The sequence below is a fragment of the Zootoca vivipara genome, chromosome 14 (genome assembly GCF_965207765.1).
Source record: "Zootoca vivipara chromosome 14, rZooViv2.hap1.1, whole genome shotgun sequence".
NCBI lineage: Eukaryota > Metazoa > Chordata > Lepidosauria > Squamata > Lacertidae > Zootoca > Zootoca vivipara.
The window spans coordinates 4,149,015-4,162,203 of NC_142597.1; the positions used below are offsets into that span (position 1 = coordinate 4,149,015).

Sequence of the window (13,189 nt, forward strand, 5' to 3'; positions counted from 1 at the left end):
CCTACAACTCCCATGATCCCTAGCTAACAGGACCAGTGGTCAGGGATGATGGGAATTGTAGTCCAAAACATCTGGAGGGCCGAAGTTTGGGGATGCCTGGCTAACACCATTTGATCTCCTTGCAAACAAAGACTCAATAGACATGTTGTCTGGAAGTGATGGTGGTTCCTGGTAGAGATCCAGATTCAGCCATAAATTCTTGGTAGCTGCCTGATGGTCCTGATGAAGTGGAAAGGTTTATACAGGAAAAGCCACTCCTTGGCTTGTAGCCCTGGATGTATCCTGATTCATCCAGGGCTGCAAGTCTATTTTGCTGACATTCAAAGGATGATCTGAGCTGAAGTGAAAATTCCCCCCCCCAAAAAGAAGACAGACACTTAGCATGGGACAGGTTTTTTATTTTTCTTTCAGAAGGAATCCACCATATGTTTTATAATGTTATTCATCCTTTAATTATAAAAATAAGCAGAGAAAATAACTTGCATCTTTTCTTGTTGCTGCGATAGATTTCAAATAATCTTTATAATGAACATATGGAGTTATTTTTTTCTTTTTCTTTTTTAAAAAAATGCAATTTAATAAATAAATAATGACATATACCAGATATGCTCACTGTTTATTCCAGTACTTGGCAAAAAATTAAATTATAAATACATACTTAAATTTATATATCTATATATGTATGGAAATGACACAAATTATCTAAAGTGCAGGGCGGGAAAAATCACAATTAAATCATGCAAATCTTATACTTTTAAGATAAGCCAACTGTCATCTTGGAGTGGGAGTCTTCAATTTATAAGGCCAAACATATTTAAGAATTAGATGAATGAAATTCAGTCGTCTTTTACATTGGGCGATTACTATTTCCATCAAAACTCTACAGATTTATTCCAGAGCTATGTTATTGATTTGCCATAGACCCATTTTTTTTTGTTAAGGCAGTTAACTATCAGTGAAAGGCATTTAAAGTGCAATCCTAGACATGCCTACTCAGAAGTAAACAGCACATGTTCCTAGGCAAGGCTGCAATCCTACAGATGTTGACCTGGGAATATGACCCAATGGATTCAGTGGGCTTTCTTCTGAGTGGACATGTGTGTCCAGGACAGCAGCCTTAGGGGTATCTCAAACGACGTTGATGCCTTAAATGAAAATCAATTGTGCCTTTGCCTGTCGTTAGACCTGCATCTTATTGTATGAGGTGTGGAACTATTTCTTCAGCAGAGTCCAGGAGAGAGGGCAACTTGTGTTCTCTCATGTAACAATTTTCCCAGTTGAAAACCCTTTTCTTGTTCTTTACTAGTGAATGGAAGAGCGGGGGTGGGAGGGGTGGGGGCTGCAGTTGGGAAAACTTAAACCATATTACCTCAAGAAACTGATAGTAGAAAAATTGTGTTATCCCTCTCAGTAGATTTTGCTGATTATTCTGGAGTCTTTGGAATCCCACTGCCTTAGGCAAAAGCCTGTTCTGCCTACAGCAGGGATAGATCACATGGTGGCCTTCAGATGTTGCTGGCCTAGAACTCCCTTCACTGCTGGCTGGGGCCTGATGCTCTGCAACATCTGGAGGGCACTATGTTGGCTGGGGTGGGACCACCCTTAGCTTCTGTTATTGGTGGACCTGCAGCAGGGCGCACCCTTCAAGAAAGAAATCTCACCCCTTCATTAAACTAAACAGCAAGAGTCGTGGGCTTTGGCGGAGCAAGAATACTGTGATGGCTAAATTCCATGAATCAAAACATATGGAAGTGAGGGGGGTTATGGCAGCCGTGGAAAAGCTGCAATGTAAAGCAAGATCCTATAATATGGCATAATACTCTCGCAAAAGAGATTGTTAACACCCCCTCCTCCCATTCAAGCATACATTTGAGATCTGGGCTATTTAGACTTCCACACGGATGGCCTTTATTGAGTAAAGATAAACTTCAAGATTTGTTCCACAGGGTGCTAAGTACTGCTCAAGATCAGACATTCTAGAACCCCAAATCCCCCTTGCAAAGATTACTTTTCAAGCACTTTAGAAAGGGTGCAATCCTGCAAAATAGGAATCTAGCTCACCTGAAAAGTGTCAAGATTATATTCACAGCATCCCATCTAGACGGAGCTTGACTGCATAATACAGAGTGCAGAAATGCCTAACCGTCTGCAATTTCTTTTCACTGCTTATAATCCTGTAACAGCACTTTCTGGGATACATATTGTCTATGGTAAATAAAGTCAGCAAAGACTGATGTGCTGCCCCTGGCTTGAACCATATCAGCTGTAAGTTGCTGCTTAAAGGCTTCATGGTAAATATTCTATTGCTTTGTATATTTTTCCATGAGAAGTGTACTTTTGAAATGTTCTCTGTCCTCCTTAACCAATTTGTAGGCAGCCAGCCATGCGTCATCTGGCTATAGCGCCCCCAACTGAGCACCCTTGGAATGCACAGGTCTCTCTTGATTTCGACTGCATGCCCAAAATGGTTTCACATCTTTGAACTAAATGCACATTAAAAAGAGCAGGAAAAGTTTGAGTCTCTTTGGGAAAGTACAGTATCTTCGGATGCTTCCTTCAAACTTTGAAAGCATGCATGTTTGAAAAACTCAGATATACAGGGGAGTTTTAAGGTCTGGTCCAGATAAGCAGCTCATCACTGGCTCTGGTATCAGCAGACAGCATTCCTGGGCATCTGCTGAGGGTCCACCTATGGGTGGCTGTGAAAAGTACTCACTATTTACATTTTTAAATGGGGGGGGGGGGGCAGTCCTGTTACAGATTGTGGTGCTGCTGCCTACTCTTGGTAGCAAGGTTTGTATATAAGGGGAGCTCAGAAGATGGCTGGGCAGCTTGAACCTGAAGCTAGCCCTGGATTTTACTGGTTCCTCTAAAGGAGTCTGCAGAAGTAATAGATGCCCAGCTGACGCAGCTGGCATGGTGCCACCCAGACCTTTTGGACTACAACTGACTACTAGCCATGCTGGCTGGGGCTGATGGGAGTTGTAGTCTACGACATCGGGAGGCTGCCAAGCTGGCTACGCCCTGGGGCACAGAGTTAAGGTACTTTTAGACACACCATGCATGGTTTGAGGAAAAAAATATAAAGGTACAACTTTAAAATGTGTGCTATAAAGGTATTCTGTACTGCATTCAAAAGCAGACTCCCCTGGAAATTATGTACAGTACATGAGTTCTACTATTTATACCACAGAACAAGTCTTGAGACTCTGTTCTCAAGACAACTGCCTTTTGCTCAAGATTCTTTTTAAAGCTTTGAATTAAGATACAGTACATAAGGATATTTGCTTGCTTTTGAAGCAGTGCAAGAGGTATGCAACTGCCACAGTCATGGCTGACCACAGACAAAGTACCGTAATAGAAATAAGGGCCTAGTGGTCACTGAGGTGGCAGACCTGTTGGCTGCACTCTACCACTTCAAGCTGCAAGTATGGGGGTCCCATAGCTGAATGTACCACTGTCTTTAAAAATACAACCACCAACTAATCCACCCCCAACCAAGAATCAGAGTTGGAGGGAACCTTTTGCTCAGCGCAGGATCTGCCCTACAGGTTCCCTGGCTGATGCCCAGCCAGCCTCTGCTAAAATACCTTTTGTGGAGGAAAGCCCATCAATTCCCCAGGGAGTCCACTCCATTGCCCAAGAGCTCCTACTGCAAGCACATCAAAGGGTTTCAGGCATGCCAGGTACAAACTTTCCATGAGTGGTACAGTCCAGACACAGATTTAACCCCCTGCCCTCACCAACACACACATGAAAACAACACCAGGGACTATTTTGTACCACTGCAGGGGTAGGGACTCTGTGGCCTGCAAGCTGTTGCTGAACTCGGATCAGCCCCAACCTGCTTGATCAATGACCAGGGATGATGGGTGTAATCCAACAACATCTGGAGGGCCACAGGGTCCCCATCTCCATGACCTGGACAACTTGCCACACACCATCAATCTATGGCAGTCCTAGAACTGAGCGCACATGACCTCCCAACATTTTCCACCCTGTTTGGTGGCAATGAAATTGATAGAAACTATTTCACTGTATATTCCCCATTGGAAGGAGGAAATCTAACACAGGGATGGAGGAAGCCACGGTCCCTCTCATTAGACTCCAACTCCCATCATCCAAACCATTGGCCACACTGGCTGGGGCTGATGGGAGTTGGAGTCTAACAATATCTGGACAGAGGTTCCTGAGCTGTGTTATACCCATTTGCTGGGAGAGAGAGATGCCATTAGTAGAGGTGGGGCAACATGGCTCCTTACATTTTCCTTAAGGTTTCTCTCCTCCTCTGCTGCTGAAAGTAGCAACAGCAACAACTGCAGTAGTGGCAGCCTATCTGCTATTTTACATCGCCACAAAGCTCCAGAGCTAGCTCTGGTAAAGAAAAAAAAATGGCAGCTGAAACGAGGAGAAGAAAAAAAAGGTGGGAAACATTTGGCCAAATGACCCCTTTTTCCAATGTGGTGATTGGGAAAACAAAGTACTCAGAATCACCCCCCCCCATCTGAAAAACTTTGGCTGTCCTATTATAGATAAACCTGTTTTTGGTGACCTTCATTCAGATGGTGTGTGCAGGTGAGCAACTGTTGCAATGGGTTTCTCTCTATGGCAGGAGTGGGGAACTTGCGGTCCTAAATGTGCATTTAGACTATAACTCCCATCATCCCCAGCTGCCTGGAGCTGATGTGAGCAGGAACCAAATAACTTATGGAAGATCACAGGTGCCCCCTTCCTGCTTTAGGGTCAACAAAGTACTCAAAATAAGTTTTGATATAAATCAGGCATTTAAGGGAACTTCAGGCTTGAGAAAATTAAGAGCACAACACTGAGGCCATAAGCTCAGATAGGACACCCCTATTGCCCTTGGCCAGCACCATTCATAAGAAGACTTCCCAACTGACATCTATAGACTGTGCAACTGCTGTAGTTTTGACTTGCCACCATTTATCTGCCAACTTAGTTCAGCAGAATTTAGCCTTCAACAGTTTACTTCATTCCTTCTCTGCACAAACTGCAATGGCGTTTGAGCTACAGTACAGTGATAGTTTGGTGTTTGCTGAAGAAGTGCTGTTAACATTGCATTCAAGAAAACCCCAGATTCATTTGATTTCTTTATCGGAAGGTGAGTGGAAAGAAAAGAGCGTATTTCCATTTCAGGAATTAAGGGATCCCCTCCCCAACCAGAAATCCCAGGTCCATACAACTTGTCTGAAGATAGCAAAAGAAAATAAATCCTCACCATACCCTACCCCTCACCCCAAAACCCACCTGTTTTCCAGAGGCTGGTCTATACATTCATTTCAAACATATGATAAATTTCCTGGGACTATACCACTTCAAAATGCAGATAAGGGGATTGTATTTCTTGGCAGAGATGAGCAGGGAAAATTCACAAACCCCTTGTCAATGAAAAGCCCAGGGGTCAATGGAGATGGTCCTAGAACAGCTTTCTGAGATATGCTAGTTGTTGTTTTTAAGTGTGTTAAATCTATGGGCTGTAGCTCCTACCCAGAGCAGACACATTGAAATCAATGGGCACCTTAATTTCAGTGGGGCTACATTGAGGAGGACTTTGGTGGATCCAAGCAATTGTGCTTTAAATTTGAAACTCTCCTATCTGCACAATGAAGCAGCTCAGTCCTAGGAGGACTAGACCACATGTCATTATTTGTTTTGAATGTGTAGATTAGCTCAGTGTTCCTTAAAATCAATTACAGTAAATTTCTGGTGTTTATTAATGCTAAAGGAAAAGAAGAAGTACATTTCCTACTTTGGTAGAGCTTGGATTCCCTACACCAGCCTTCACCAAATTAGTGCTCTCCAGCTGTTTTGAACTACAACACCCAAGAGCTGAGGTCCAAAACACCTGGGGGGAAACCAGGTTGGTGAAGGCTGCCCTACACTTTCACTCTCTCAATGAACATCACACACTCTCTGAGGAAGAACGTTTCATGTGGGACTGAACAGGCCCCTCCCCCCGCAGATTTCGGAAATAGATTTTTAGCTTCTGAGGCTCAGTGATACGTCTCCGATTGAAGTCTGCTCTCTGATGGATTTGGGCACAATGATCTGTCTGCAGGAGGTGGAAAAGGCTGGCCATGTTCGGACCGATTTTTGCCATCAAACTGTCCTTTATGGTCGCCACCGTCTCTTCATCACATTCCAATAAGCTTCTCACAAGCTTGTTGTAATACCTGTGTTAAGATCAGACAGTTAGTTGTTCATATTTCCTCCCACCAACACAATTAAAGCATTTGTGTGGCATTTTGGACCACACCAAAGAACTTCATATGCATTATTTCACCACCACCACCACAATATATTATTTATACCCTGTCCGTCTGGCTGGGTTTCCTCAGCCACTCTAGGCAGCTTCCAACAAGGAGATTAAAAATACATTAAAACATCAGTCATTAAAAAACTTCCCTGAACAGGGCTGCCTTCAGATGTCTTCTAAACATCAGATAGTTGTTTATTTCCTTGTCATCTGATGGGAGGGCGTTCCACAGGGCAGGAGCTACTACTGAGAAGGCCCCTTGCCTGGTTCCCTGTAACTTTGCTTCTTGCAGTGAGACAACCACTAGAAGGCCACCGGCGCTGGATGACAGGGCGAACGATGGGGGTGAAGATGCTCCTTCGGGTATACTGGGCCGAGGCCATTTGGGGCTTTAAAGGTCAGCACCTACACTTTGAATTGTGCTCGGAAACATACTGGGAGCTAATGTGGGTCTTTCAAGACCGGTGTTATGTGGTCTCGGCAGCCGCTCCCAGTCACCAGTCTAGCTGCCACATTCTGGATTAGTTGGAGTTTCCGGGTCACCTTCAAAGGTAGCCCCACGGAGAGTGCATTGCAGTAGTCCAAGCGGGAGATAACTAGAGCATGCACCACTCTGACGAGACAGTCTGTGGGCAGGTAGGGTCTCAGCCTGCGTACCAGATGGAGCTGGCAGACAGCTGCCCTGGACACAGAATTGACCTGCGCCTCCATGGACAGCTGGACTCCCAGGCTGCCCACCTGGTCCTTCAGGGGTACAGTTGCCCCATTCAGGACCAGGCAGTCCCCCACACCTGCCTGACACCCTGTCCCCCCCAAACAGTACTTCTGTCTTGTCAGGATTCAACCTCAATCTGTTAGCCGCCATCCATCCTCCAACCACCTCCAGACACTTACACAGGACCTTCAATAAAATGTTTACAAGCACTCTGCCACAAACTTCAGTATCAGAGCAAGAGCTTTTTTTTCAGCCGGAACTCAGTTCCGACACCTCTCAGGTGGGCACCATTGCCATAATAAGAGAAGAGAGGAGGTGCTCAGGATGAGCTCCAGCAACTCTTGCTCTAGAAAAACAGCACTGATCAGGGCCTAACTAAGGACTCTCCCACACTTCCGCTTGTCCTGCCACTTCCCTCCAGGAAAACCAACGATTTACCGCTGAATTGGACCAAATGGTGATCAGGTTTTCTGGGGGGGTTGATGTTTCTTCCGATTCAGTGGTAAAGTGTGTTTGTTTTCCAGGGAAAAGATGCAGGGCAAACACAAAACTGCCCAGACCCAGTGGAAAACTGCTTGGGTCCATGCAAAAGTGTGGCTGAGCCCTCACATCACTATAATTGTTTGGCTTGTAGCCATGTGAGAGGATTTTTAAAAAATGAACCCTAGATGGAAGGCAATTTTGATTTCAAGTATAATATGCAGAAGGGGGAGGTTTAACCATTTGCACCCCGGCCACAACCCTAATGGAAATCCCCCCTCTTTGTGCTGCAATTACAGTAGTACCTCGGGTTACGAACACGATCCGTTCTGGGTCGCAGTTCGTAACCTGAAAAGTTCGTAACCCGAACCGCCATTTTGCGCATGCGCAAAGCGCTATTTCCGTGCTTCTGTGCACGTGCAGACCGCGCACGCGCAAACCGCGATCGCGGCCAAAAATACTTCCGGGTTTGCGCAGTTCATAACCCGAGTTGTTCGTAACCCGAGGTACGACTGTAGCAGCAGAGTTCACAACTCAGGCTCTCAGCTATTATATGGCACTAGCTTCTCAATGCAAAGGTCTCTTGGTTCCTCAAAGGATTCCATCCATTCTCCCGTGCTGCCCAGTTTTCTCAGAGAATGGGCCATTTCTAACATAGCTCCCCGTCTGCAGAATGCTCTCATGAGGTGGCCTTTTGCATTCCCTGTGTCCCTAACTAGAACCTAGCTAACTAGGAATTTCTTACATGCAGTTGTCATTGAAATGTAGAGCCAAACTAGACACCCCCCCCACCCATGCAATTAGCAACCTCATGTACTGTATGCCTTTTTGAGAAGCAATTTCAGGTGCAGGGCAGATCAGGACCATGGCATACAGACGGTGGAGACTGGCCCATTGGGATTAGTAAGGCACAAGGCAGGAAGACCAACAGCTGTTGAAGCCAATGGCAGGTGAAACTGGAGGCACTAATAGACAGAGCTAACTAATTCTGGCTTTGCCCCCATCCATCTCTCTGCTGACTTCTGCAAGGGCAAAACATAGACTAAAAGAAGGAAGAGGAGGAGGAAGGTGATAGGCTTTGTCACCCCCTGGACTGGATGGAAGGCAGGTGGGAGCTGGCTCAGGTTGGTGGGGCATTGTTTATAGACCTTAATGGAGCATTCTCTGTTACAAAGAGCAGCTTTGATCATTTGCACCTTGTGAAGGCCTGATTCAGATTTGGCCCCAGATGCCTGCTATTTGCACTCTGGGTGGGATGAGGGAGGCTCCATGATTATATTTGGCTTTAATGTTGGTATCATTTTTGTAAGTTGGTTTGCAGAAGTTTGTGAAAAGGTGAGCAATAAATACAATAAATGACAAACTTAATTAAAAAAGCTATTGTTGCAGTTGCTAGTTGCAAAAATAGGGCAACATCCAGTTTGGTCCATGGCTGCAACACACAGGGGGCAGTTTCCCAAGAGGCAGCCCCATGCATCTGAAGGACAGAACCATATTGGTGAAGCTAATCTTGGGCATCATCTTTCCTCCCACCAGATCAACCTCTGCAGACTCCAGCCACTGGGGGGTGGAGGGAACTGCTTCATAGAACTCCTGGAGTCTGCTTCCAAAGAGCCAGACAGTGGAGTTTTAGGAATCTGAACTATTCTGTCCTGCCCTACAATAACTGCTCCAGAAATGCAAGACATCTTTCATTTAGAGAAAGAAGGTTTTCACACAAGATACTAAGAACCTCTTTAAGCATGGAATGAATCAATTCTGAATTAACTAGAAAAAAGAAAAAAGAAACTTTTAAATGAAATTAATGCTCTAGTCAATGTGACTTTTTCATTCAGTTACATACACAGGAAATAAATGCAAAAGAACACTTGAGAGTTCATGCAACTGGTCAATTCAAGAATGCTCTTGCTGCATTTTTGAGCTGAGGAGTGGCTGCTGGAAGCTGAAACAGATGACAGAAGTCCAGATTTTACTCAATCGTAGTCAATAAGAGACTGGTGCAGTGCAGTGGCTTAAGAGGACCTTGAGTTTAACACCTGCTCAGTAGTCACAAGGGATGGGTGAATTTGTCAATTTTGGTTTCTCTCAATTCTCCAGTATTAAGTTTACTTCTCTATATTTTCACATCAGTTTTTTAAAATTACCATCTTCATGAAATTTTACCATAGTTTTAATGTTAATTTTGCCTAAAACACATTTTATATGTAGTTTTGACTAATGTACACATTCTTGCAAGCATTTCCCCCACTATTATTTCACAATCCTAGTATATGGATTTTTGCAAAAGTTGTTTGGTTGGAGAAATGCATCTAAAAATTCAGATAAGTGTGAATTTTGAAGGATAGCTGTATTGGAAATAATATATATATATGATAAGAATAATATTGGAGAAAACTGGATATTGAAACCTGCTTAACCTAAATCATATATCCCAGTTTTACAGCGGCCCTTTAAAGTACGCTTCACGCAGAGTATACACAGTCAGAAGTTGACCTGGCTAAGAAAACACCACCAAGAGTGTAGGGAATTATCTCCCTTATATGAAACCCCTTACTAGCTGCACACTTGTAAAAGTATGCAGATGAAAATATAAACAGTTGGGTTTCTTTAACTGAAATAGAAACCGACTCTAAAGAGACTTTAAACTAAAGATAAATGCTTTCTCTCTTAGCAACATTCCAACCTTCAACCCATTCCAAACCTCCCACAAACTCCCACAAAACTCCCATTAAACTACCCAAGAATTAAAAGCAAACTAGCATTATAACTAAGCAACTCTCATACTAAGATTCAACTAAGGAATCTCTTAAACTGAGAGTCTCTCTTACTAAGATTCAACTTGGAATCTCTTAAACTGAGAACAACTGAGAGAGTGATCTACTTAGAGATGAATCAAACTGAAAGATCTAACTAAGAGATACAGAAGGCTTTCTGGCAGAGCCTTATATACAAGAAGCAGAGCCCACGCCTGTGGGCAATTAACAGAAATCACCTGCACCTGTTTCTCTTAAACAGACAGTATTTACATTAGACCGGCTCTAAAGTAACTTGACTATTCAAAAAATCCAACAAGCTGTACAGATTTTACAGATTCACCTTTAAACATGTACTGAACTGAATTTCTCCTCTGCCCCTACCATCAAGGCATGATAAGCACTTTGAGCACCTGAAAGCACCACAGAAATGCTAACAATTATTAGTTATCTGCGCCCAATGATTCTTTTGTGCTTTCCTTTGTTCTGTGACCCACAAACGGCAGAGTAGTCCTATGCATTTAGTCTTGCACAGGCAGCTCCAGAATAAACAGGGACTTTGAAATAGGAGTGCACGCCAAGGTGAGACTTTCATTAGTTGACAACAGCTTGGAGGCTCTGTCCCTTCTTGTTCCAATGGTCAGGGATGATGGGAGTTGTAGTCCAGCGTTATCTGGAAAGTCTCGTGTTCTCCACCCCTGGAGAAAAATCTCCTAAACCGGTTCTGGCATTTGGGCACCTTATAAAGCAGGAAATAGTTTAAAAAAACAAAAATAAATGCTGGTTCTGGGAGTGAATCCAGATTACTGAAATCTATGGTTTCTTTATTCAAGGGTCCAGCAGTGTGTTTGGTGAATTTCTTGCATGGGGTTTCAGGCTCATTTCCCAGATGCCATTACCGAAGAGAGGGATTCCTCCCCTAGTAAGACTTTGGCAATTTTCTACATACTTTGCTGGCAAAGGACCCTATTCTAAAACCTGATGGCTTGACAGACAAAAGGATTCAACTTCCAAACTGAAAGCAGCTTCTCCTGTATTCACTTTCAATAGTCTGACAAAGCAAACCACCTGTGACTCCAAAAAAAGCCTTGAAGCAGAGATGGGGAACCTGCAGCCCTCCATATGTGGTGGACTGCAGCATCCCTCACTCCCAGCCAGTGGCGGAACACTTGCTTAGCACACGAAAGGCCCAGGGCTTGATTCCTGCCATTTTCAGTTAAGAAGGATCAGGTGGCATATGATGGGAAAGATCTAGATTCACCTTGCCTGTGCTGTGTAAATTTCCAGGTTGCACAAAACAACTGCTACTTCAAGATGAAAATGCAGATGTTACATACTCGGTTGCTAGATTTTGCGCTGCCATGATGGATATTTGTTAAAGGATGGTTTGCACCACAAACGAGGCCCAAAATGCAAGACCTGTGCTCCGTCATGCTCCCTTATAGTCACTTTTAACCGTTTGTCCTTGTTTTTATCTTTTTAAGTTATGCATGATATAAAAGGGTAACGGGACCCCTGACCATTAGGTCCAGTCGTGACCGACTCTGGGGTTGCGCGCTCATCTCGCATTATTGGCCGAGGGAGCCGGCGTATAGCTTCCAGGTCATGTGGCCAGCATGACAAAGCTGCTTCTGGCAAACCAGAGCAGCACACGGAAACGCCGTTTACCTTCCCGCTGTAGCGGTTCCTATTTATCTACTTGCATTTTGATGTGCTTTCGAACTGCTAGGTTGGCAGGAGCTGGGACCAAGCAACGGGAGCTCACCCCGTCACAGGGATTCGAACCGCCGACCTTCCGATCAGCAAGCCCTAGGCTCAGTGGTTTAACCACAGCGCCACCTGGGTCCCTAAAGAACGAGGGGACACCCGGATTTGAACCGGGGACCTCTTGATCTGCAGTCAAATGCTCTACCACTGAGCTATATCCCCTGTGTTATGCATGATATAATCATCTTTTAACTACTAGTTTTTTTATCCCTTACCTGTTTAAGTCTTATGTGTTCAGTTTATCTGTATGTTTTATCTTATGCTGGCTGTGACTGAAATAAAGTTCGATTACTGAGAAGACATCCGAAGGCAGCCCTGTATGGGGAAGTTTTTAATGTTTGCTGTCTTACTGTGTTTAAATTTGTTGGAAGCCACCCAGAGTGGCTGGGGCAACCCAGTCAGTTGGGTGGGGTATAAATAATAAAAGTATTATTGTTGTTGTTAAATTTATATATTGCCCTTCAGTTGAGGATCACAGGGCAGTTTACAATATGAAGAATGGAAAGCCAAAATATACTTAATATGAGACAGCAAGAGCCATGGTGAAATGAAGATCCACAGTGAGACAGCTATTTGCAACTTCTGGGGGAACATTCCTAGAAGAACTAGAGAACAGATGATGGGTAGGGAGACAGGACCCTGAATTCCAACACCGAAATGCTTTTGAGCAACAGATAAATTAGACAGAGCAAGAACTATTCCAGCTGAGTATCAAGATAATGACAGAATGATTTGTTTGCTTGAAGCAAGCCATAAGACAAAGCCACTCCTAAAAGCTGTCCTTTGCAACCAATACCTATATAATGCAATAGCTTTGCAACAACTATATATAATACCTGCATATATAAGACAGGAGTGGGGAACCTGTGGCCCTCCAGATGGTGTTGATGAAGTTGTCCTACCATCCATGACCAAGCTGGCTGGGGCTGAGGGTCAATTTGCACTGCAGCTCTAAAAACAAGCTTCAGACTACCTAGCGCTGGATAATGAGACAGAGCAGATCTAGCCATTAAACAGAGCTCTCCCTCACTTTAGTGGGTGCCCCTGATTCCTCCTTTGCAAACATAGCTTGCATTGAGCCTTGGGATTTCAATTTTTAGAAAATGATGATAATCCCAGACCTATGAATCATAGAATCATATGAATGGCTAAGAACTCTGTAGAGAATGCATGGTGAAATTGCCAAAGCCAGGAGAA

General features: G+C 44.1%; 1 protein-coding gene and 1 non-coding gene across 2 annotated transcripts in view; both read right to left on the reverse strand.

Moving 5' to 3' along the window:
- Positions 1-377: 377 nt before the first annotated feature.
- The window catches only part of STC1 (stanniocalcin 1), a 29,626-nt gene continuing 16,814 nt past the window's right edge, over positions 378-13,189 (reverse strand). The window contains exon 4 of the mRNA XM_035139928.3: positions 378-6,194. Coding sequence (XP_034995819.2) covers positions 5,924-6,194 — 271 coding nt within the window. The 3' untranslated portion in view covers positions 378-5,923. The remainder of the gene's footprint in view (positions 6,195-13,189) is intronic.
- On the reverse strand, positions 12,083-12,154 carry TRNAC-GCA (transfer RNA cysteine (anticodon GCA)). Its single transcript has one exon. It is a non-coding gene; the product is annotated as a tRNA-Cys (tRNA).